The sequence below is a fragment of the Uranotaenia lowii genome, chromosome 2 (genome assembly GCF_029784155.1).
Source record: "Uranotaenia lowii strain MFRU-FL chromosome 2, ASM2978415v1, whole genome shotgun sequence".
In the NCBI taxonomy this organism is placed as follows: domain Eukaryota; kingdom Metazoa; phylum Arthropoda; class Insecta; order Diptera; family Culicidae; genus Uranotaenia; species Uranotaenia lowii.
In genome coordinates, this window is record NC_073692.1 from 154,609,935 (window position 1) to 154,637,315 (window position 27,381).

Below are 27,381 nucleotides of genomic sequence, written 5' to 3' on the forward strand. Positions count from 1 at the left end.
GTTAAAATAATTGAAAACATGAACTAAGAAAAGAAGAATGATAACACACTTTATTATTCTTTGGGACTCAGACATAAGATCTGGCTATAGAAGCACGATTAGTGATTAGTGATTTTTAGTCTATCAAATGCCGAAGAAAGAATTTCATTAATATGTCTCTGTTTTGCACAATAAACTGTGAATCACAAGAAACACCTAAGAGGCCAAAGTACAAACTACAAATGGGGCAAAAGTAAAAATTAAAAATAGGGTCCACTAAAGTCAATCTAAATGGAAAAGTTTGAACTTTTTTTTTAAATGCACTTTAAAAAAGACCTGCTCGCGTGAAAAAATGCTTGAATGCGATGAAAACTGGATTTCATGAATATGGACAGTTAGTGGAGAATTCCGAAATCGCGCAATCGCCCATGTATAGGATTTGTATCAGAAGCGAACACAGAAGCTTCTGCTGTAAGCAAAGATTGATATAAAATAATTTTCCTCTTGATTTCATGCGGAAATGTGGAATTTTGAATGGTCGTACTTTTACCCCACATCTCTCGAACTTTTGCCCCAGAGGTGGGGTAAAAGTACATTTCGATAGCAGCATTTTCACTATTGTTATAAAATGTGTAGATCGATTACCTATACGATAATTTTTGGAAGAGAGATAAAAGTCTAAAGAGCTAAATGCTATTTTTGTTTTTTTTTTTTTTTGGAAAAACAACTGCAAAATTTTTTTAAAAATGGTATTGCACTAAGGTCGTACTTTTACGGTGAAAGTTTTACCCTACCATAATCTATAAGTTGCCCCGTTTATGGGGGTAAGTGCAAACGTAACACTTTTTCCAAACTAATTTACAGATGAGTCAGTGCATCGGTCCTAAAATGAATTGAATACATGTTCCGGTACGTTTTATCATCTTTTGTTAATATAAATATTTGCTGTTTTCTTGCGATATTGATAACTTTTTTTAACTCCATTTTTGGTGACTGTTGTTTTAAGCAAAAGACCTTCATTTACTAAGCCATTACGGAACTTTGAACATCCGCTTCAGATAAAACACTTTGGATATCCCTTCTGACCATTTTAATATAATGCTGAACCATGTGATGAATTCTCTGTAATAGCTGATGTTACGTTACATGGCTTAAAGGTGCGTTTGAACTTATCCCGGTAGTGTCGTATGCACTTGCTCCATAGTGTGGGTTAACAAGAGCGAATATTATTTTCACAACTTTCGGGGTGTACTGAAAATTTATCATAAATTTTCTGCTTTTACTTGAATATCGGTCTCAAACACTCACCTTTTAACGAAAATTCAGATTTGAATGCCCTTTTTTTGAAGCCAAAATATGCAAAACAAAAACATACCTACTGTTCATGTCTAGTACGTACTTGAATTCGTGTGTGATCAAACAGTGCCGTGTTTTTTGAGAAAAATTTAAGGGGGGGGTAGGGTCTAACACTTTCAAAAAATCGATTTTTTTTATTTTTTTATTTTCTTATTGTAAAACATTTCAAGAATGTTGTGTCAAATTTTCAAGTCAATTGAAGCAAAACTGTAGAAGTTATAGGCCTTTATCTCCTCCTATCTAATACTGCAAGAAAGCAAGAGCAGAAACTTCAAACGCGTTTTTCTCGAAAGCACATTTTCAAAGTCCGTGGACATCGTCATTTGGAAACGACTTATCCGATTCTTTTCAAATTTGGAACATATTTTCTACATATAAATTACCAGACCCCAACGTTTTTCTTTTTTGATTTTTTCACTTTGGGGAGATTTTACAGGTGAAAAATGGCGGATTTTTAAGTGAAAGTTTACAGTGTCCACCGCAAATCCTGTTTTCTAAAAGGCATCCTCGAAAATGCTCCGTCACCGGCTCATTTTTCAATATTTTTCTACGAAAAAATTATCAAATGTTCTTTTAACAATGCTTTGTATAATGCAAAAAATTTGAATACATTTGTTTGAACGATAGCTCTAGAAAAAAATCGTGAAAATGGTGTTTTTTTTTTATACCCGTTAGACCCTACCCCCCCCCCCCCCTTAAAGAAAGTTTAGTTTATCTATGTCAGATTGTTTGTTTGGGTCTAAACAACAATTTCTAGAAGCAGAAATATTCTTTACTTTTTTTGTAACAGAGAAAAGTTGAACGTTTGCACTTGCCCCGAGTTTGCACTTGCCCCGGTGTACCTTACTTTGTTTTACCGCAATTCCATGCAAATGAGCAGTTTTCATTTCAACCCATATGCTATCATTTAAACCAGGAGAAGTTGATTTATCTTAAGTCGCAGATGGCAGTTAATTGATTCAATCAGCAGAACTCTCAAACCCCTATTTTGATTTAATTTTTTTTTCGTCTCAATGTATTGAACTCACAAAGAAGCTTTCAATTGTTAATACGTATTCTAAAATATGATACTGGGAGCCAATAACATGTTAAATAATATCATATCTAAAATATCATTTGTTGATTAAAGGAAGTATGTATTGCAGTAGAAAAAGAAATTCCGAGTTCAGTTGACGGACCTTGGACCGCCGATTATCAACATCAACCAACGATCGGTTGAATTCATTCATCTCCAGAAGGTGCTAAAATGGCGATGATTTCATTGCTTAGGCTGCTGCTGGTGAGCCGGCCCTCCGTTTGCATTTCCAATAGTTGAGCAGGTAGGTATGTAACACGCTCTGTTATCAATCATCGAGCGGAGGATGTCAATAACGGGAAAATGGAGCGATACTTTCCGAAGTTCAGGCGGATCTTGACGGTATCTTTTTGCTTACAAACTACTTGAGATAGCGAAAGTGCTTGAAGAATCGCGGCTTAGCTCAATGCTTTTTAAGATAATGATGTTTGTAGGCGGATTTTACTTATCCTTGTAAACTATGGAATACTTAGAAAAAATGTACCGATTTAACAGCTTGGCTGGTGGTATTCAAGGAATGTGATCATCAGAACTTGTGGATTGAAAGAATTTTTCGTGTTTGAACATAACTAAAAATTGTTTTTATTTTAAAAAATCTAACTAATCTTACCTTTTGCAACTTAACCAAATATTTGTCGGGTAATCATGAACTTTAGAAGCGAAAAGAATGAAAAATTTGAAATATCATGCATGCTTGAATCTTTTTTTAGAATTTATTTGATAGATAAGTTGTTTTAAAAAAATAACTCACAACTTAGAGAATTTCAAACTCCTCAATTTGAAGTCCTTACACCCTAATCTAAAGAGTTCAACGGCTATTTTAAATTATTCGTTAACATATTCTATCGACACATTATCGCTCAACCAATTTCTGTCAACGAGCAGATATCTTAATAACTGATTTATCTCCTATAGAATTAATAATTATTTTCTGCATTACTGTTCATGACGACGACGAAGTTGACGCGCTTATTGATGAGACTGGTTGGATCAATTTTGCTGACCGACCTTAATTGAGTTTCTCTTTTATGAAGCAGCGAGAAAAAAAAATCGCCGTCTCTAAATGATTTTGTATTCAAAACTGTTCACTGGACCCGATGCCGGTTTCAATTGAACCGCATGCTGGACGCAGACCATCAGAGAGTTCGGAGGCAAACCAGCTCCAGGTTATTTGCACAGTTTTACGAGCTTCAGCGGGTTTTAAGAGCGCGAACTTATATTAATAGTTAAATTTTGCGCTAGCTGCTCGCCGCTTACTAATATTGCTCGGCTCAACTCATTTTGATTAATTAAAACAAATGATCTTTTAAGTACGGTCAAACGAGTTGTTTTGGGTGCGAAGTCGTTATCACGTTGCAGAAGATGATGACAATTCGATGCTATCCTCCTCGTCGGAATTCGGTCGTTTGTTTTCCTGTTTACCTCTGAAATGGGCTTCAATTTCTTCGAGAGATTTGCCCTTGGTTTCAGGAACGAAAAGGCACACGGAGATCACCCCCAACAGTGAAATGACTCCATAAAAGATGAACACATTGGCACTTTGCATCCCTGCTACCATAGTTGGGTACAGTTTGATGATGATGAAGGACATAACGTAGGTGAAGAACACTGAAATCCCCGAAGCAGGTCCTCGCACTTTCAGCGGAAACAGTTCGGCCATCATCGAGAAAGGCATCGTTAAAAAACCAAGCGTACTCGTAAAAATGTAGGTGATGATCAAGAAGGTCGGAACCCATGACAACTCTTCCGGCAGAGGGAAATAAATGCAACCGGCAATCCCAAACATGCAAACTGTCATGCCACATCCGGAGAATATCGATGGCGGCTTCCTGCCCAAGCTGTCCAAAATGTAAGCCACCAGAACTGTTGCCACGACTCGAGTCACCCCGATCAATACCGTACAGAGAAACGGATCAATCGTGACGCCAGCCTCCGAGGAAACCTTAGCGGCATAAACCACTACCACGAATATTCCGGAAAACTGTTGAAATCCGAAAAATCCGATAATCACCCCTAACGGTTTGTAAACCTGTGGCTGCCGTATCATATCCCACAGTCGCTCTTTTCCTGCCATTTTTTGCAAAGTGATCCTATCTTTCAACCGCTTCAGTTCATGCTCAATTTCCGGTATCACCTTCCTAGTGGTCCCATAGCCTCGAATCCGCTTCAAAGAACGTTCAGCCTCAGGCTCCCGTTCCTTGGACATCAACCACACGGGAGATTCGGGCATCGGAAACAGCAAAGCCAACGAAAGCACACAACATCCGGCCGCCAAACCGGCCACCAGACGGAAGTCCTCCGGAATGAAGTACCCAAAGGTGTAGATTATCAGGATACCAACGGCGATGGCCAGCGATGTTAGGATAGTGAGACGCCCTCTCAGATGGGGAAGTGCTATTTCCGCCGAGTAGATTGCGGCCGGAGCGCTCACCAAACCGATGACCAGTCCTGGAATAAAGGATACCAACCTTTTTACCAAATGATTTCAGTAAGTTAATCTGATTATAAATTTTTTTACAGACTATCAAAACTAATAGACGAAATAATTAAAAGTTCTGTTGGGCAGAATTTACAGAGTTTTTATTTTGTATTTTTTATATCATTGACAAGCTGATCCCGTACGAACTTCGTTACTTACGTTAATTATAAAAATTTGATTAAATAAGATTATGTTTTTCAAACAAAGTATAATATTCCTTACACTGAATGAAAAATGATCATTCAGTAACTAAGAGTATTCTTACCAAAAAGTTGGAAAACCACCATATAACCACCATAACCACCATATAAGATAATATGGACGATCCCTTTGGCCGACTTGTTACACAAAATTTGATACCTGAATAAGGCTGCCCCACATGCGTGAATTTTCATTGAAATCCAATATGAACAATAACGTCATTATCACAAAAGCAGTGAACATGTTATATAGACGACCCCTATTGCCGACCCCTCACACCAAATTTAATACCTTAAAATCGGTTATCCGCCCCTGAAAACTTCCGTGTGCCAATTTTCTTCTTAATCCAATTTTTAATTACGTCATTATCGCAAAAACAGTAAACAGTTAATATGGACGACCTCTTTTTCCGACCCCTGCCCTGTCCCAAATTTGTATAATTGGTATCAACTGTTCGTTTATAAAAACTCCCGTGTAAAAATTTTTCAACTCAATCCGGTGCATAATAACGTCAATATCGCAACATTCTGAAGGTGTGTGTGTGTGTGTGTGTGTGTGTGTGTGTGTGTGTGTGTGTGTGTGTGTGTTTGTGTGTGTGTTTGTGTGTGTGTGTTTGTGTGTGTGTGTTTGTGTGTGTGTGTTTGTGTGTGTGTGTGTGTGTGTGTGTGTGTGTGTGTGTGTGTGTGTGTGTGTGTGTGTGTGTGTGTGTGTGTGTGTGTGTGTGTGTGTGTGTGTGTGTGTGTGTGTGTGTGTGTGTGTGTGTGTGTGTGTGTGTGTGTGTGTGTGTGTGTGTGTGTGTGTGTGTGTGTGTATGCCGTCCAAGGAAGAAGAGCAGCATATCAAAAGTTTGCTCGCGCATCGCGAAAATCCGAGCTACTCGCACGCAAAGCTGGTAACAGCCAGGAAGTCGGGATCTGGGGAAAATCGAAAACCAGAAGCCGCTGAGACTTCAAAGAGAGTTGTCGGCAGTTTCAAGCGAAACCCTAACCTCTCTCTCTGAGATGCCGCAAATAAGGTGGATCTATCGTCTACAACCATGCATCGAGCCAAAAAACGAGCCGGACTATCGACTTACAAGAAGGTAGTGACTCCAAATCGCGATGATAAACAAAATACGACGGCCAAAGCGCGATCCCGAAAGCTGTACACGACGATGCTGACGAAGCTTGACTGCGTGGTAATGGACGACGAAACCTGCGTCAAAGCCGACTACAAGCAGCTTCCGGGACAGGAGTTTTATACGGCAAAAGGAAGGGGAAAGGTAGCAGATATTTTCAAGCACATGAAACTGTCAAAGTTCGCGAAGAAATATCTGGTTTGGCAAGCCATCTGAACCTGTGGCTTGAAAAGCAGCAATTTCATAGTTTCCGGGACTGTCAACCAAGAAATTTACGTGAAAGAGTGTTTAAATAAACGTCTGCTGCCTTTCCTGAAGAAACACGGTTGTTCCGTACTGTTTTGGCCGGATTAGGCATTTTGCCATTACGGTAAAAATGCCATGGAGTGGTACGCCGCCAACAACGTGCAGGTGGTTCCCAAGGACAAGAACACTCCCAACACGCCAGAGCTCCACCCAATTGAGAAATACTGGTCTATTGTCAAGCGGAACCTAAAGAAGACCAAAAAACTGCTAAGGACGAGCAGCAGTTCAAGGCAAACTAGCTTTCTGCGGCGAAGAAGGTCAACAAGGTGGCTGTACAGAATCTGATGGCAGGGGTTCAGCGTAAGGCCCAACAATTCGGATTTGGAAAAGCGGAAGCTTAACTGAATATTTTTCCTGAATTTTATACTAATTAAACTTGAAAAAGAAATTTAATTTCATTGTTTAAATAAACGATTTCACCGATTCACACGCGTTTTCCCTTGACCAAATTTTGACCGTATCACTCTTTATGGACGACCCCTCTGGCCGACCTTTTACAAAATTCGATACCTGAAATCGGCTGCCAGTCTTTTAAAGACCACATGTGTGAGTTTTCATTGCAATCCAATGCACAATAACGTCCATATTCATATTCTCATTTTCAAATCCAAATTAAAAACAAAATCGGTTTATTTTTATTTATGCGCCCAAAACTAGAGTTTTCGAGTAAGTATCATAAAAATAATCATGAAAGATTTTTTTTAAATCCTTAAATACTATATAAAATCTGGTGATAAGCCTTAATGAAAAAATTGATTTATTCAGTTTTTGTTTTCTTAATTATCGATGAGTAATTCCTAGGTTTTGACCAAATTTTTCCAGATTTTGCCCGGATTTTGGTCGACAATTTTGAAATCAAATGCCCGAATTTTGCAGGTTTTTAAATAAAATAGCCCGGATTGTCCAGCCCGGAAAAATCTGGCATCCTTAAATTAAGGTGTTAGAAAATCTGAAAAATTGCAAATCGATAAAAAGTTGAAAAAACAGCTACCTTGGAAATTCGTCAAAAATTCTGTGTTTCGTATATTGAAAATCATAAAAAAAAGAGAAAATGTGTCAAATAATTTCAAATTTCCAAGCCTCCTTTCAAAATTTGTTTTTGTATGACTTTAAAAAAATTCCGGTTCATTTATTGACAAGCACGGGTTTTACATCACTTTTTTACAGTTTTTGTGTTCTTGATATTTAAAACGTTCTGAAAGAAAATATATCCTTGTGCGCAACGTAACTAACTTCAGCTTTCTTTGGCACGAGGTTATTTTTTAAGCATTTTGTAGCTTATTTACAGTTTTTTTCCGCAGTATTTTTTTCAGATTTTTTTTCTTAGACTTTGAATAACGGAATGTGTTATAGCTGAATATCGCCTGAGAAACATATTTGAGCTACATTACGAGGTATCCAATATAAATTTTGTAAAAATCGGTTGAGAAACAAGGGAGATATGTATATGGGTTTTAGTAAGGAGTGTCAAATTGAAACCTTTTATATCACTGAATTATGCTAGTCAAAATTCAAAATTGTGACTAAAATCATACAGAAAAGTTCAAGTTGTTTTTCTCGAATTGTTTTTCCTCTAAATTTATGCATGTTGCCTCCTTCAAGCATGGATATCAGATAATATAAAATAATAAAATTTGATGAAACAGGAACATCTGCTGAACGAAAAACTAAAAACGCTTAATTTCGTTTTAATTTTCGTCCTTTCTGCTAATCCACTAAATACTAAAATCTCATTTCACTTGAGCCTAGTGCAGCTTATTTGGGATGAAATTTTGCAAAATAATCTGAAAACAATCCGCATTCATTCCATTATTAGCATTATATTGTGTTAATAAATGTCATCAAATTTGTGTTTCTCTTATTGTTTTACTCTCATCGATTTCGATTAGCGATCGCTAACTGTGACCGAGTTAACGATTTAACTAGCGCCGCTGACTTTTCAGTTGGCTACGCCGAGAACTGCTTTTAATGATAACCTTTTTGAAATATAAAAATTACCGTAAAACGGGGTAAGATCAATCACTTTATTCAATATTTCTCGAATATTTTTCTGTTAAGGGGAATGTGGCATGTTTCATATTTTTAAAACCAGTACTGGACTCCTATGAACGTAAAACATGGTTGCAGAAATTTATTAGACTACTTTAAATTTGATTTAAAAATCTTTTTCGTCTCTGTTTAGAATTTGATGCTTTGGGGTAACATTGTTTAGTCTCCATTTTAACGGTTTTTAACGAGTTTTCCAACCAAACAACAATTAAAATCGAAAGATGGACAATGTTGCTGCATAAATTATGGGGCTAATTTTTTAAACATTAGGGGAGAATAAGGGTACTTGATTCCTTCGCTATATCTCGGAACAGGAATGTCTTAAAAATATCAAATGTTCTAGAAAAATGTGCCGAACAGAACAAAACAACAATGCAGTTATCTTAACTAGTTCTAAAAAAAAATAATTTTCGACTTATTTAACTTTGTTTGAAAAATTTTACAAAATGTGATTTGAAGATCTTTTTTATCACTTTAAAATGTTTCTCACATGAAAAAGTTATTTTAATAATATAGATTCCAATATGTCAATAGTTAGAGTATAATATGAACTTCAAAATGCTATATTTTCAAAGCAATAGTAAACTGTCAATTTTTTTAAGAAGAAGTTTTCCTAAATGTATGTTATGGGTATAATTGATCCCTAGAGTCCAAAAAGATGTATTTTTAATCTGAATGAGTCCTGAGCATTGTTTATCATGAAATTTCTAAAATCTGAAAAAAAAATATGATTTTCGAGTATTATTATCTGATAAAAAGGGCTAAACATACTGTATTTATCTAAAAACTAGAAAACTGCGCCTTAAAGTATGCAATGATTCTAGGGTAGAAGACCAACTTTAATTATTCTCTTTGTCTAATACTTACAAACTGTGAGATGAGAACTAATATGGCAAGAAATAGTCAACGGACCTTTCATCTTCGGTTTTATTAGATTTTTGCCTATGGTCAGGGTACCCTGAATAAGGAATCAAGTCTCCTTTAGTAAAGGATCAAGTCTCATGTAACTTTAAAAATATCACAGTCTCATTAAGTCTCACGAACATGCTTCTAGCTCATCTACGAGTTCATGTATTGTTCTAACTTTTGGATTAAATGAAATTTAAATTACACGCTGTCGAAAAATGCAAAAGACGGCGAGTTGCTAAATTTTCTCAAAAAGATATGATGAAAATAAGAAAAGGGGATCAAGTATCCCCATACTCCCAAACTGATTTAAAGGACGCAGTTATTATGTTTTCTGATTAATTTCAACCCAATTATTCAAGAAGAGTGCTTTTTAAAAATTGCCCGTTTTTTCATTGCGGGGGTGACAAAATCAAAGATTCCCCGTATTACTTTATTCGTTTTTTTTTATTTGACTAACAGAAAATGAAAACTGCAGTAAGTTTGACTTACGATAAATGGTAAATTGTCCAAAATTGTTTGAGGCGTAAATAAGTGATAGTTTTGATAATCTCGTTTTAAAATTGAGACATTTTCTGTGTTTTTTTTCTCTAAATTGATATTTTAATCGTAAATTTCACTATGATATTTGTTTTTGTGAAAGTTTAATGATTTTACATTTTTACAATTACTTGTAGAAATACCTATTCTGTCCAGCAATTGATATTATAAAAAAAACCTTTAATTAGATTGCAAACTATATTCAAACCCATAGACTTTCTTTAACAATTCATCATCTTTTAAAAATTGAATTGAGCTAATTTTTTTTACATTGTTAGATTTTTGATATAGATTATCATTCAGAATATCCAGAACATTTCATTGTTATTATTTTTTGTCACCTCTAAGTGTTCAATATTTCTGCGAATTTTTAAAGCTTTCGTGTTGATTTCTTTTTTTCTGTACTGATATTACTGTGTTCAGAGTTTCAGTTTCCTTTTTGCTAGCTTCATCAAGGTTCAGGTATAATAAAGTTTCTATTAACCAAGTCTGAATTTTCTTCGATAATGTTAATTCAGATAAGAATTAGTTTTATTTTATTACTTGATGAGTGATATTTTTAAGTTATCGAAAAGTTAAACATATTTTTCAGTATCAAATATAAGATATTAAAAAATATTCCGATAAATAAAGGTCTTAACGAAAATTATTCACCTAGAAATAAAAGGAGCATAGGAGAATAGGATTAAAATATATGATCACACTTGTCAAAAGTGTCTCCTGATCAAATCCTTTTACCCACATTCCCAATCAAATTTGTTTTGCTAGGATGCGAGGTCCCCGGTCCTAAAGCAGGAACCATGAATCTTTCAATCCCTTTTCTCTCATTTCCTTCTATCAATTGACTACTAGGACGTGGCCGGCGCCATTATTGATGTTTAAAGAGAGAGCATCATTTTTGGACATTGTGAATGTGCTGTCAATCCCAGACACTATTCTTTTGACCTCTGATCAAAACTCATGACCTCGGTCAATCACGGAGTAGCAACCACTAGCGATGTGGAAAATGTTCTACTGAGCCACGCCTGCGATCATGAAGTTTCAAAAGCTTAGAGTGCGAAAATAAAATGATCCAAGCAAAACAATCCTTCCTTGATAAGTGAAAAACAACACTAACTTTATACGAAAAAATACGTTGGCCAAATTAGTGAAAAAGCACTTCGGGTTCAATGATTGAGGGTGGATGTGAGTAGACAATCAAGTTAACTAAACAAAATTTAATTTTTCAATTTAAAACTTCTCACTTCTCATGAGCTGGGGATCTCTCAGCGCAACTTATCAACAATAATTCCTGGTGCGAACTGGAACGAAAATGGTCGTATGCTGGACCTTTGCTTTGCCAACGATGGGTCTCGTATACCGACCATTGAATTAGCTCCTGCACCGCTCGTTAAACAGTTCCACATCATCCCGCTCTATCGGCCTCACTTGAAGTAACTAAGTTGAACGCTCGTGTTGTAAATTTACCAGCTTTTTACCTCGACTATAAGAACGCCAACTTTGATGACATTTCTCGCATCTTGGCCACCATCGACTGGGCATCGGAGCTCGATTTATCGGATCCTAACTCTGCTGCAGAAACCTTCTTGCATATCCTGAACTATGTCATTGATCGTCATGTGCCTAAACGTACTATCAGAGAAAATCTACGAACTCCCTGGGTTACGACTGAATTGCGACGACTGAAAACGGAAAAAAGATGGGCGCTTCGAAATTATAACGAACAAAAATCTCCTTACATCAAGTATATATATCAGAAGCTTAATTCCGCTTATAAAAAAGCCAGCAAACGTTGTTACCAGAACCTTCGCCGAGTACAACGTAACCTCAAATCCTGCCCAAAATCATTTTGGAAACACGTGAATAGTCAGCGGAAAGAACCTGCTGTTTCTGGATGACATCATGACGAACTCTGATCGTGGAATTTGCGACCTTTTTGCCCGAAAATTTTCAAATATCTTGACTACAGCTTCCACATCTCCAGAGCATTTGGCTAGTGCTATCAGGAACATTTCGCCACTGGGCTTTTCATTAAACGGTATTGAAATTGAGGATGCAATCATCTCAAAGGCAGCGTCGAAGCTCAAGAATTCCTTTTCTACGGGTCCGGACAGAAAACAAGTTTCGTTTTTAAAAAGTTTCATGCCTGTTTTGTTGACTCCTATTCGTCTTATTTTTCAAGCTTCGCTTGACAGAGCTACCTTTCCACTACTGTGGAAAGAAGTTTATATGTTCCCGGTCCACAAAAAAAGGTGAAAGACGAGATGTCAACAACTACCGTGGAATCTCAGCCTTATGTTCGATAGCCAAACTATTCGAATTGGTGGTTTTGGATCCCACCTCCTCGTTTTGTAAGAATTACATTTCTAATGACCAGCACGGATTCATGCCTAAACGCTCTACGACAAGCAACTTGTTGACGTTCATTTCTTTTGTGCATGGAAGCTTTGCTGCAAAATCTCAAACTGATGCCATATAAACCGATCTGTCAGCTGCATTCGACAAAGTGAACCACGAAATTGCCATAGGGAAACTTGGACGCTTGGGGTTCGGTGGTACTTTACTTGGCTGGTTTCGCAGTTATTTGACTGGGCGCAAACTGACTGTTCGGACTGGTGATACCTTTTCCAAGCAGTTTTCTGCCTCCTCCGGTGTGCCACAAGGAAGCCATTTAGGACCAATTATTTTCCTAATGTATTTTAACGACGTGCTTTCACTCCTTGACAGCCCAAAACTTTGCTATGCTGATGACCTAAAACTGTTTTACACCGTAAACGACTACGACGATATTAATTTTCTGCAAAATTAGTTCAACCTCTTCGCTAATTGGTGCGCGACCGTTTTTTTTAATTATGCATACCCCTAAATCTATGCAGCATTGTAGAATTTTTTTTTTTCAAATTTAATCATGACAGGGCACATGCATGGCTACACGTAGAATTAGGTTTCTCATGTTGCAAACGGTGGTCCTCGTTAGGCGCGTGATTTATTTTTTACAGCTAAAGTAGCACATTTAGCAATCTGCAGATAATTTTTACTAAAGTTAGGTCAATTACAAGCTTTAAAGGCTTTCTAACAAAATGTGTTGTTTCAAAAAAAAACTCTTTGAATCTCACATCCCAATTCCTAAACTTGATTCGGAAACAAGTTAAAATTGTGAGCTCAGAATTCAAAATGATAAAATCCAACACATCTTACATACTTTCAGAAGCTTTTAAGGTCATTTTTATAGTTGAAATTATATAGACCTATTGTTCCAAATTAACAAAATTCTTAAACCCTTTTATACATTGTCAGGGACATCGGGTTCAAATTACAAATGTAAAAATCTTATAATATGCCCAATTCAGAATGAATAATTCAATATGGTTTGAAATCACTAAGAAAACAGAAACAAAAAAATATAAGCCCAAGTCATAAATTTTTTTTTCAGCTGTGAAAGTGAAAATTTTTATTTACTAACTGTATTAGTATTTTTGTATCAATTATTTCAAATTTGAACAGCATTTTTTTTTTATCTCTAATTGTTTTATATAAATTTAATCGATTTTAGAAGTCAAAATTGTTTTAATCAAATTCAGTCGATTTTTACTCACTTAAATCTTTCACCATAAAATTGCGTGTTTTTGCACATGATTTTACATCATTCTAGAAATAAATTTAAATGGAGAACTAATTTTCACTTTCTCGACTCGGTTTACAGCATGAAATATAGATGTAAAACATTTGGAATTTGAATCATTTCAATAGATATCGAATAAAATTAGGTGTTAAAGCGTTTCTGGCTTAATTATTTGGTGTGTGGATAAGATAATGAATTTATTCATGCATAAATATGGTTTATACGTTGATATAAAACCAATGGTTTTGTTCGTTCAAAAGCTTAGAATTAGAAGTGAGAAACGACAAATGATTTAAAAAAAAAATACAATGAGAAGAATTGGAATGATCCAAATTTTTTACAATTTTGTCAATTTTTTGCAGCAAAAATCAGACAGTTTTGTAAGTTGATTTACTCATACAGATTTTTTATTCTTATTTTTCTAAATACACTGATTAACTTACTGCACATTTTTTTAAATAAAGAGCTTGTAATTAAACCATTATTGGTTGAACCGATTACAGCATTAATTATGATAAAGTTCAAAATTGTTCAGTGGAAATATCTTTTTCTCTTTAAGAAGTTTGTGTAAAAAAACGAAATCAAAATCAATAGTTTTAACTTTAAATGGTTTATAAATACAGTTAATTTTTAATAATAGTGAATCAGGTTAAAAGATGTAAAAATACCATAAACATACATATGTTTGGTTTAACTTGTTTTCGTAGAGGATTAAAGTATCCCTCTCCAATTTTTCCCGGGAAAAGAATGCTCAGATTTCTCGATTCCCGGGCACGCAAAACTGGCCGGAAAATGGAATGGAAATTATCATTTATAAGATATCCCATGATCTAATTTTAATTATAATTTGTTTTATTAAGAAAGCATTTTAACAGTAGCTGATATCCCATGATCTTGAATGTCCCCAAACAAATTAAAATAGGCAGGTTACGAGCATTAAAAAAAATATTAGTTTTCTTACCAATAATTACCCGCGCAATCATTATCTGGGTATACATCAGCTCGAAGTTGCTCCGGTTGGCAACCGCCATCAGGGTCCAGGACACGATGGACAGCACATTGATGAAGACCAGCGTCCTTTTGCGCCCGATCCGGTCCAACAACACACCGGAAAGCAACCCACCGAATGGGCAGGCGAACGAATTAACGGAAACTGGAAATGAGAGAATGTAAGAGAGAAACATCAGAGAGCGCTATAAAAAGATTGGCTGGTGGATGTCCATGCTAGTTGCGTTGGAGCTACGGTGCTTGCTTACATTTAGGCGTTTAAGAATGTGTGCTATAATGGGCCATGTGAGTTGAGGTGAAACGTGCGCGTCGAATGCACTTCTGTTTTTTTAGTTATTACAAATTATAACAGAAAGGAAACTTACCAAACCAAGAGGCCTGTTCGGGCCCAAGGCTCATTGGGTCACCGGCCTTGGTGAGGGAATGTAACGTTATTGCCGAGTATCCCAATCCCATGCCGGAGGAGAGAACAGTTAAGTTGGCCAAAATACTCATCGTCAACTGAAATGATGGAGAGAAAAAATGGTTTATCATTCGGTTAAGTTAACATTGATGTGCAAATTTTACCTGCATTCGGTTGCTACGGCGATTGGCCAGACGAACAATGTCCGTAATGGACCCGTGAATGTCTGCGGAAAGTCCCTGTTCCACATTTTTATGCTTCCCGGATCCCGTTGTCAGGGAAGGGTTGAACAGTTGCAAGTTTTGATTTGGCGCAAGCTGACGAAATTCTTCTTCTTCGTCACATGTCGAAGGCCGTTTCTCAAGAGGCATGGTGAAAGTTATCTGCCGAAGGAAATGACAAGAAAAGTTATTAATTAAGGAATCATGTATTAAGAGAATGTACGATGAAGTTAGACATAGAAAAAAACAATCTAACGTTATTCACTGACCAGATTTGAGATCTTTTATAGCATTACCCCGCGTTACTATATGCTTCCAGATACACTGTCGCTATTGATAAGAGCATTTAATGGGCACACACATAAGTGCAACCTTACGTTACAATAGTTTACACTAGAAATCTTAAGTGCAACGATATGTTCCTTTGAAAGACCCATCCATATGTATCTATGCACTAAAGCGTACAAACTTCCAGAAGTGGAGGCTAGCATGAACGAGCTTTGAAGAACATATTTCACGCTACACGATACACGAGGTGATTTCATTTTTCTTAAAGATTATTTCATCATTCTTGATAAGATAGGATGTATTGATCCATCACTCCGCCTCTCTGCTAAATCAAATATTATTAAATTGATTGACTTCTACATCCCTAGGCCTTCTCTTGTACATATGTAGGTATGATCTAACAGAATTATTGTTTTATAAAATTTGCCCCAGTGAGCGGAGCCCAGCTGTTTACCGGGCACCAATAAAAACAAGTCACGAGAAGTGCATCGCATCAAATGATTGATAATGGGGCACCCCCCTGGATTTTATGCTAAAGGATTTGCAATACGTCGTCGTCGTCGGGAGATAAGAGTTTCACCCATGTGCTGCAGCAGTTATCAAAGTGATTGAAGTTCATGCCTTACAGTTTAAAAAAAAGTATATTTCTATATACTGCAGCCCGATTAGAATCAGCGGTTGGTAACATCAAAAGGAAACTATCTTCCCTATCTTCTATCTCTATTAGGTGCCATGCTTGTTTTGTTTCTATTGTGACGTGTTGGATTCTTCTGAAGAATTTTCTTATGTATTAAACAAAATATAAAATGATTAAATGGTTTGGAACTAAGATTGGGATGCGGATTCTATAAAAGCCTAAAGCCTAAGGCCTAATCTTAAATCTGGACTGTATATTTTACCACAGCGCTCCTAGTAGTCGGATCTGGAATGTTTTGACAGTACTTTGTTTTGGAATATGTTCTCTGAAAGTGCATAAAAATTTCATTACATTTCTGTTTGTTTCAAAAAGTTACACGTGATAGGAAAATTAATTTTAGACTCCAATATCAAGAACCCGACGTTGTCTAGTTCAAAAATCGAGAAATCTTTGAAAATGGTCAAATCGACCGTGTGCAGCATTCTCAGACGTTTCCGTTAGCTTCATACTATCGATCGGAAGGTTCGCATCAAGCGTCATAGTGGAACTAAGGATCGGAAACTGCATTTAAAAGTGTTGAGAACAATCAAGGCAAACCCAGGGCAATCGGACTATGACATCGCCAAGAAATTCATTGCTGACCGATGCACCGTCAGAAGGATTCGTCTGCGCGAAGGAATACGACCGTATCGGGCCAGTAAGCCACCAAACCGGACAATGAAGCAGAATTTAGTAGCCAGAAGACGCGTCCGGAAGTTATACAACAAGGTTCTAACGAAGTACGACGGATGCATCCTCATGGATGACGAAACGTACGTGAAGATGGATTTTGGGCAGCTTCCTGGCCAAAAATTTTATAAAGCCACTGCAGTGGTGCACTGCACTGGTCATGGTGATATCCCCGGCAAGTTCGAATTCGTTTTTGCTGATAAGTGTGCAAGAAAGTGTTTGATCTGGCAAGGTATTTGCAGCTGCGGACGAAAAACTCCAGTTTTTGTGAAAAACAAGACCATGGACTCCGAAATGTACAAGGAGGAGTGCCTGAAACACGTTTTTTCCGTACATTAGATCTCACAAAGGACCAGTAAAGTTTTCGCCAGATTTGGCAAGCTGCCACTACAGCAAAGAGGTACTGCCACTGACCACACTGACATGACACGGCAGGTGGCGAACCTGAAAAATGTGACAAAAAATGCCCTGTAAGAAAAATTGTCCGTGTGTTTAGCCCGATTTTATCGTAGAAATTGCGTGTTTTATTTTTAAAGTTGGGTGGCATTTCCTAACTGGAATAGCATTTCTTCAAATCGATCGATGCGCACTCTGGAATCGACATTGCGTACTGTTGGAAAAATTTTCCAGAAAACAAAATCGAGTGTCCAGTCAGTATGGTCAGACAGTAGTATCTGGCCAACGGGTGGATTTTGTTGAAAAGGACATTAACCCACCCAACTGTCCTCAATTTCGCCCTATCAAAAAATTGTCAATTGTCAAGCAGAAGATGAAAAAGAATGGTAAGACGACTCGGGATGCAACAGAGATGAAGAGATGGTGGAACAAAAAAGCCGCTGAGGTCAGCGAACAGGGTGTCCAAACTATGATGAGTGGTATTCGACGAAAAGTTCAAAATTTCATCAAAACCACATCGGACAATTATTTTGTTTTATTATTCTCTAAAGTGCAATAAAAAATCTACATTTTGAGTACAAAACATTGTTGTTTCGTCCGTGCTCCGAGATAGACCCGTTTTAATGCGTCCAGATTTAAGGATCCATGCTTTAATTCGTCGTCAGTGTATTGCTACCTCACTCGCTCACAAGTTCATCCACAACACCTGCAGAATCTTCAGTGTTCCACCGTCCATTTTCAGATCAAATCTGGGCCACAACCGATGTGTAAAACTGGTAGTAACCTGGTGAAAAACCAAGCATAAACGAATACGCTATTTGATTATTGGATGAAACTCAAAGCCAGTTTTGTTGCAAAAAAAAAAGTGTTTCTCACCTGCTTGAAGAAACGAACACACACATATAGGATCTCAGTGAAACTTCATGTGTCTTTGAAGAGATCTAAATTCTACTAAACACTAAAGCGAACATCTTTCAAGGATATAATGCTTAGCAGCTCACTTAAGCTAACACCACCAGCCCACAGAAAGAGTTCTATGTATTCCGTGAGCGAGAATCGATCTCATGATTTCTGGCTTAGAAGACTTAAACGCTATCCTCTAGGCCACGGTTGGTGGCTGACGGAATGTGGTTAGAGGCATACCACTCCAAGGCCTTTGTTTCATAATGGCAGGATGCATAATCCAGCCAAAACAACACAGACAAGTCATGTTTCTTCAGGGAAGGCAGCAAAGCTTTTGAAGACACTCTCTCACGTAAATTTCCTGGTTGAAGGTCCCGGTTGCAACAAAAATGTAGGTTTTCAAGCAACTGGTACAGATAGCTTGCCAAACGAGATATTTCTTAGCAAACTTTCATAGTTTAATATGGTCGAAAATGTCTGCCACCTTTCCCCTTCCGGTTGCTGTAAAATACTCTTGTCCCGGAAGCTGTCTGAAATCTGCCTTGGCGTAGGTTTCGTCGTCCATTACCACGCAATCAAACTTTGTCAACAATGTCGTGTACAGCTTCCGAGAGCTTGTTTTTTCCGTAAGGTTTTGCTTTTCATTGTCATTAGCAATCACTGCTTTCTTATAATTCGATAGTCCGGATCGTTTTTAAGCTTCATGCAGGGTTGTAGACGATATTCCCAACTTATTGGCGACATCTCGAATGGAGAAATTGGAGTTTAGTTTGAAAGTGCTAGCAACTCTTCTGTTCGTCACTGCGGCTCCCGGATTTCGATTTCCCCCAGATCCCGGCTTTTTAGTTGTCGAAATACGTTCGCCGAACACTTTTATTACTTCGGTAACGGTTGATTTCACTACATTCAACGAATTTGCTATTTCTGCGTGCGTGTAGTTTGGATTTTCACGACGCATGTACAAAATTCGAATTCGTAGCTCCTCTTGCTTGGACGACATTTTGAAAATAAATAGGGGCGCGATTTTTTTTTCCAAATTGAGTAGCTCACAAAGCATGCCTTGTCTGGATAAAAATTTCCGCATAATGTTTCCTAAGTCAGCACATTTTGGCCTGTTGATTTATGTTAATTAAATAATATGATTTCGACAGTTTTACGATCATGCTCCTGGAGTGAATTAAACCACATAATATTCTTAACCAAAATATTTCTTTTCTTCACAAAGGAAATGTATAAAACTTTTTTTTTTAAACTTTCCTACGAAAATCCCGAGTTTTACTAAATTCTACCCAAAATAGCCCCCCCTTTCTAGGAGCTTCAAATTTCGTAGGAACCATTCTCGACCTTAAAAACTTCTTCGCGCCAATTTTCACGTAGATCTGTTCAGTAGTTTTCGCGTCCATTGAGGACATACAGATATAACAAGCCTTTTATATATATTTAGAATGTAAAAATCATGTCAAAATTCTAATTTCAGATTCAATTAGGTTTGCATCATCAGCTTTTAAATCCAAAACAATAAATGAACAAAGTACGAGAACACTTTAGAAAAAAAAAATTACATTTCTTACGCGATATGTAGTTAATTTTTTAAGCCAGCCCACTTATTGAAATGAAGCGTGTTTTAGTTCTTACAGGAACAAACTCTCAAAATTCAATTTCGATATTTCATTATGATAACAAAAAGGATTGGTCTTTTTGGTCCATATACTGATTTGAAATTAACTCATTAATAAAATTTTATCAACTGAACTTGAAATTAACGTGTTACATCTCGACAATCACTGAAGTTAATATTAGATACATTTCCTATTGTTATCTTAATGTGTCGAGTTTTATATTGCAGAATATTGTAAAATTTTTATAGGTATTTGTAGTTTTTGAGTTAATTTTCAACGTGTAACATCAGGCGTGATGTTTATAAGACGAAATTTTTTGAATTTATATATGTGGTAAGGATTTATGAATTGGATTCAAATTTTTTATCGATAACACATGGCAGAAACCTTCAAGCAATATAAGCTCTTATTTTAGATAGGAATACTAAGAATAGGTAAAAAAATGCATCCAATAAACTTATGCGCCGAAGAACTACATGTCAAATATATAAAAAAATGGTTTCAATTCATTCATCGACTTTCCCGAGTCGAGTAATTTTGACTTCGGAGGAAAAAGTAATTAAAGTTTCCGTTTTGTCATTTTTATTCCAATTCAACAAAAATGGAAATATTGACTTAAATTTAATGAACAAAGTAGTGAGAACATAATATTTCATTTTTGTAGAGGCATGAGTAAAAAAGTTTTGTAGATTTCGGCAAAAATGGCAAAGACTTTTCTGAATGATGTCAGAAATACACTGCCGGCCAAAAGATTAAGATCACCCCCTCAAAAACATGAATCTTTTGATCGCTCATATCACAGCCATCTTATTTCATATTGGAAATCTTTTGATCTTAATCAAGAGATCGTGAACTAAACCTTCTTTGTATGTATTTGACAAAATATTAATATTGAATTTATATGACTAACATTTAGCATAAATTTGGAACATTTTTCAAAAGCCAAACGTAAAATTCAAACCAGATCCAATCCGGGTGGACCAAATTTCAAAATTCGAGTTGCATACGAATCCTTTTTTCGTACTTATCAAAAAAAAAAACATGTGTTTAATTTTGTGCGAAAAATTTGCAATGTACTTAAAATATGTAAAATAGCTACTTAAGTCATCGCCCAAAAGCTTGGGATCACCCCCCAAGCTTCAATTTCGGCTTTATTATGGTCAGCAAAATTTCGATTGGACTATAGCATTAATCTTCATAAAAAGCTAAAGCGCATTCTATAACATCACCTGGACTCTTATAAAGCCAAAATCAGGCTATTTGGCCCTACCCTAGAAACGTCATAAAGACATATCATTGTTGGTCATCAATGTTGGTCACCAAAGCTTTTAAAAAGCTATAATTAAACATGTTAGACAATTTTGTTTTTTTTCGAATCTGTGAGTTCTCGAAGTTTTTTTTTTATTTTTTCCAGCAACCATAATGGTTGATGAATGATGATTGCATTATTCAGATATGATCTGGTAAAATTAATAGCTAAAAAACCAATGTTTTAACCATATAATGAGCGTCTTTTCTACTGCCAGTCAAGATTTTTGGTAAAATGTGTATGAAATAGTATCTTAAAATAAATGCGCCTCGTCAAATCTGATGGTCAATCATGATGGAATTGATGGAAAAAAGGCCTGACAAAATATTTTCCAATGCTTGCATTGTGAATCCATCAACATGGCGTCATTTTGTGCCCTTCGATTTTGCAACCAACACGGCGTGAGTCAATTCATAGTTTTATTATGGTTTAATGATAACCCCAAAAAAAGCTACGATTTGACGTTTGTCTCGCAAGCCAACCGATTACACGCTAAGGATGAGTTCCTCATTTCAGAGTTGTTAATCATTAGTACATTAATGAGGACAGACTTTTTGAATGAAAAGGGATTGGTTGTGAAACCCCCAATGAAAATGGGTATCGGGTGAAAGGGCTAAACGAGTAGAAGTCGAATTTCGCTATGAGACGCCATCTTGAAATCCAAGATGGCGGCATCCGCTCAACTTTTAATGCGTTAATGCTGGCACTAAACGGGTATTGAATGAAAAGGCTAAACTAGAAGATGTCGTTTTTATTCCTTTCCGACGTCATCTTGGAATCCAAGATGGTAGCTTCCACTGAACTTTAAAATGCTGTTAATCAATGAAAATCGCATGAAACTACCACAACATGGGTATTGGGTGAAAAGACCAAACGAGTAGAATTTGAAATTTACTATCAAACGTCATCTTTAAATCCAATATGACGACTTCCCCTGAACTTAAAAATGATTTAAATCACTGAAAACCGCATGAAATCATCACATTATGGGTATTGAGTGAAACGACTCAACTAGAAGAAGTCGAATTTCGCTATCTGATGCCATCATCGCATAAAACCCCCACAATATGGGTATTGCTTCAAAGCGATCAACGAGTAGAAGTCGAATTTAACTATCTTACGCCATCTTAAATGCGAAGATTGCGGTTTCCGCTGAACTTTAAAATGCTGTAAATGACTTTTAATCTTCACAATATTGGTATTGGGTAAAGGGGTGGAACGGGGTGGAAATTTCGCTACCAAACTTCATCTTGAAATACAATATGGTAGCTTCCGCTTAGCTGTTAAATACTGTTAATCGCTAAAAATCGCATGAAACGCCCACAATATTTTTTTTTGTGTTCAAGGGCGAAACCAGTAGAAGTTGAATTCCTCTTTTTTACTTTATCTTGAAATTCAAGATGGCTGCTTCCACTGAACTATAAATGACTAAAAATCGCTCGAAAGCTTTACAATAATGGTATTGACTGAAAGAGCTAAACAAGAAGAACCAGACCCTGTTTGTTTTTGGCAACACGCCCGAACTTTTTGTGTTGCCAAAATCGAACGATTTTTTTATCAACTTTTTTTTCACTTAATTCTACATTAAAACTACTATTTTTAGACAATTTAGATCATTTTAAATCACTTCAATTATTTTTTCATTATGTTTCTAATGCATTTAGAACTTTTCTTGTTTTGTTTATAGTTTTTGATTTTTTGCCATTTATGACATTCTATTATTCCTATCATGCTATTATGTCTAAATTGTATTGGTCTTATTCTAGCGAAAACTATAAGGCTATGTTGTTTCTGTTAACCGTCTGATTTTGGCACATGTGCCAAATTCGATGTTGCCAAAATCGAATGTTGCCAAAAACAAACGGGGTCTGTATTGTGGTGGTTTTTGTGGGATTTTCAGTCACTTACAGCATTTTCAGAGAAACGCGAAAAGAGATATTTTACTTCTATCATTTAGCCTTAGCACCCAATACAATATATTTGGGAGTTTCATGCTATTTTCATTCATTTAAAGTATTTTTAAATTCAGCTGAAGCCACCATCCTGGATTTCAAGATAGCGTCAGAATGCAAAAATAATCTTTTTATAGCTTATCCCAATTGACAAATACCCTTATTTTGGAGGTTGCATGCGATATTCAATGATTTAGAGCATTTTTAAAGTTTATCGAATGCTGCCATCTTGGATTTCAAGATGGCGTAAGATAGCAATATTCGACTTCTACTCGTTAAGCCCTTTCACCCAATACCAATTTGGGTTTTATGTCATTTTAAGTCATTTGCTACATTTTATAGTTTAGCGGAAGCCGCCATCTTGGATTTCAAGATGGCGTCAGATAGCGAAATTAAAATTCTACCGGTTGATCTCTTTCAACTTATACCCCTATAATATGGGTTTTATACGTTTTTCAGTCATTTACAGTATTTTCAAGTTGAGCGGTAGCCGCCATCTTGGATTTAAGATGGCGACGGGCAACGAAATTTGACTTCTACTCGTTTATTACTTTCACCTAATAATCATATTGTGAAGGTTTCAATATATTTTCAGTAATTTACAGCTTTGAAAATAAAAGCGGAAGCCATCTTGAATTAATGATGGCGTCAAGCAACAATTTTTTTCCTACTATTTGGGCCCTTTCACTCAATACTCATATTGTAAAGATATTCATACCACTTTCGGTGATTTCAAGTTTTCAAAGATGTATTTTTTTAATTTTAACTCAAAACCAACACGCATAACTTACTAGAAATATGTAAAAATGGGAGTTCCAATTCAAATATGTGCTATCTAATCTGAGCGTGTCCTGTTTTGACATCTTGATCGAGAACTGTCACTAAGTTTTATGGCGGTTTAATAATCATGCACTGAGTGCTATTATAGAACATGCACAAGAAAGCTTGGAGCAAACTTCTAAGTTTGTGTTTTATTATAGTTTTAAAAGAGCATTCATAACTCTTTCAAAATAACTAAGACAGTATGTTTAATAAAAGTTTTATGAGCGTTTTCAAAACCATCTGAAAACATATGGTCGAAGAAAAATATAAGCATTCTGCATGACCATAATAAAACCGTCACAAAACGAGCTGCACAAAAAAATGCCATAATTAAACCATAATAAAACTTCTTAATGCTAGTTGGCTTAATCTGTGTTACTTGGGCCCGTAGTATGGTGTAACGGCCAAAAGTTTGGTATCAGTCTTCTTAAACATGCACTTTTATTTCACGCGTATCTCTGTTAACAAACAATGTTTTGTTTATCTGGTAAGCTGATTTCGAAGCTAATGAGTTGAACCTGCTTTATGGATATTTATTTGAAATATTTTTGAAGACTAACTTCTTTTGAACTTTAGCCTAAAGTTTCATCATTTTCTTATAATTTTCACCAAATAGTCCGACCGTTAAAAAAACATGCAAATTTGTTTTGATCATAAGTTAGTTGTCTCACAAGTTATAGCAGATTGCAGGTTGCAGCCAACAAAATTGCATTTCTTCATCTGGTGTGAGTGAATTAGCCTTTAGTATTAATTTTTATATCTAACAAAAAAAAAATTACAACTAACATTTTACTACTTTACATTAAGTTCAATTAATGAAATAAATTGCCATTTTTTAAAATAATGAATACGTTAAAACCATTAAAACTGATTTCCATATTGCATACTAAGCAATAAGCTTATATAGAAAACAATAATAGAAGTTTTTGGTGGTTTAAGTTCAAATACAGATAAATTCAGATTTTTTCATGAGGCCAATACAGATTAAAAAAAAACCACCCGACAACCCTGCTGATGAATGACCAGCTTAAAACAAGTGAAAAAGATACTAAAAACCAACTTTTAACCCTGGAATAGCTTTTAACCATATTATTGAAACATATTTATGACGTTCATTTGATCTATCTTACAATGGATTTCTTACAAAAAAAATTCAAGGGAACTTACAGTAGACGAACACCACTACCAAACTTCGAAAATTATCCCAAATATTCATTAAATTAAAAGTTCCTCAACCTTTGTAGGTCAATTAATACATGCATGAGTGTATACAATCCAATCAAAGTTCAATAGATATGTATGGTGTTCTGCGTTCAGCCACATGTCAATCGTTAATTTGCAAACTCAGCCAAGTGCAATTTTTGTTTCGCCAAACGACACGAAAACGGAACGTGTTTCCAATAAGAGATGCTTTCGGTGACACTCCGAACCAATGCCAACAAGCAAGCAGCATGATCTCATGGAGCGAGAATACTGCATCCAGATACTAATTAGCTAGTTTTATTATTAGATTTAAATATGGATTGACTGTATGTTCAATATTAATAAATCAATTCACATACACCGGTTTTCAAAGAGAGAATTCAAATTCGATTGATCCTTTTAGGAATAATTTGCGAGTAGGTCATTGAAACAGGTTTTGTGGATGGTGCTCTTGAAAATTGATACTGATTATCGTTATTTTTAGATTTTTAGACAACACACAAATAATCAATACTCACATTTGTTTATCGTGTTATCTTTCCGCTACCGTTGCCCTCCAATAAAGTAACAATTTTGACCAATCCTTTTCACTCCGGTAGTGATAAGAACATATTTATGAAGTGAGCACGTTTTCTGTGGTAGGTATTTTGTTCCGTTTTTGTTTTCAATTTCGCACTGCCACCAGACTATATGATATTCACAAACGACACTAAAAGAGACCGGCCCCTTTTTAACCTAAGATGAACAACAACAAACTCAAAACGAAAAATAACACTCAAAACATTCGATAGTAAACCACGCACATCTGGGCGCATTGGAAGCCGAAACGTGTCTGACTCAAACGAATCGCGCCGGGAGAAACTAGAGAATGACAGTTATGAAATAAAAAACAACAAAAAACAAAAAATAAAGGTATAGGTAATTCACACTCCTCAACATCACTCGATTCGTTATCGATGGTGTGCGCATATGCATAGGTTTGTGTTAATAAAATCAATCAGATTCCAGTGTAGCAAAAGTGGCAGCGGGAACGGAAGGATTTTGTTTTTGTAAGTCGCTTGGCGGCGCAACTAATTTAGCTTACTTGTAGAGAGAGAGAGACTGGAAGAAAATAATCTTGATGTAGGTAGGTACCTAGTAGGTATTCTCCGATTTATTGATGTTGAAGCTTTGAGTTTGTTGCTAGGTGTGAGAGTCGAGTAATTTAAATGGAAAGCTCGCATAAAAGCAGTCTTAGCGCGTTTTGCACGATTAAACCCATTTAGCAGAAAATGTTTAAGTCTTTGCATGCCTTTTTAGAGGAAACCTTGTCCGATGCCTTCGAAGCTATATATATTAATTCTACGGGATATGTCGTCTTCGGAAAAGTTGAAGCCAGAATATTTTTTGTAAGCTCAATATATTGGAATCTCATTTGCATTGCGTGAGAGTAAAATATTCAAGAAAAAGAAGAAAAAATGTGACGTTCTCCGAACAAATTTATTCGTTTTTCCATACAAAATTTCAAATCAAAACCCGGGAACCTAGATCTTAAAGTCTGTTTCACATAGAATTTGGTCGGATAAAATAGATCATTTCTCCGCAAAGAAATAACGTACAACAAAAGTAAAAATGTCATTTTGTAGGGTTTTTATTGCACTTTAAGGGAAAAGAAATACATAAAAATCATTCGTCAGCTTTTCGGATAAGTTTTCGAACTTTTTTTGTGATACCACCCATCATTTTCTGCACAATACTGCTGGTAACCTCATTCGCCATCTTGTTCCACCTCTTTTCCATTTGAGCGGGTTTTTTCATGGTTCTGCCACATTTCTTCAGTTTGCCCTCAACTATTGCCAAATATTTCTTGATGGGACGGAAATCCGGACAGTTTGGTGGATTGATAATTTTTTCAACAAAATCTATCTTGTTCTCCTTATACCACTTGACGGCATCCCGGCTGTAGTGGCAGCTTGCCAGGTCCGGCCAGAACTTCTCCGGCGATCTTTACCCCTGACCACGTCGGTTTCTATACGTGAGTGTGCAGAATTTTCTCTCGCCTTTCGCGTTCCATCTTTGATAACTTTTGACTGACTGCTTCAATCTTGATGAAATTTTCACCACTAAGTAAACAAACCATCCGGATCAAAAAACTGTCAATAGATTCGCGATGTGACAACTAGGGGCGCTGCAGTAAATGAAAAGATGCGACGATTCTATGTGAAACAGACTTTATTTTGAAAATCTGCAAATGTTCTGTCGTTCGTTTTGACCATGATGGA

At 36.2% G+C, this 27,381-nt stretch overlaps 1 protein-coding gene across 1 annotated transcript; it reads right to left on the bottom strand.

Annotated features, from left to right (window-relative positions):
* Nucleotides 1-2,973: 2,973 nt before the first annotated feature.
* LOC129746411 (facilitated trehalose transporter Tret1-2 homolog) lies at nucleotides 2,974-25,936 on the bottom strand. Its single transcript, XM_055740055.1, has 5 exons — nucleotides 25,639-25,936; nucleotides 15,206-15,424; nucleotides 15,004-15,139; nucleotides 14,592-14,783; nucleotides 2,974-4,858 (listed from the first exon to the last, which is right to left on the bottom strand). The coding sequence occupies exons 2-5, from the start codon at nucleotides 15,410-15,412 to the stop codon at nucleotides 3,759-3,761; spliced, it is 1,635 nt and encodes a 544-aa protein (XP_055596030.1). The 5' UTR covers nucleotides 15,413-15,424; nucleotides 25,639-25,936; the 3' UTR covers nucleotides 2,974-3,758.
* Nucleotides 25,937-27,381: the final 1,445 nt, after the last annotated feature.

Coding starts and splice junctions, on each gene's coding strand:
- LOC129746411 (XM_055740055.1), bottom strand. CDS start 15,412: ATGCCTCTTGAGAAACGGCCTTCGACATGTGACGAAGAAGAAGAATTT. Junction 15,140..15,205: donor GCCGTAGCAACCGAATGCAG/GTAAAATTTGCA, acceptor CCATCATTTCAG/TTGACGATGAGTATTTTGGC. Junction 14,784..15,003: donor CGAACAGGCCTCTTGGTTTG/GTAAGTTTCCTT, acceptor TCTCATTTCCAG/TTTCCGTTAATTCGTTCGCC.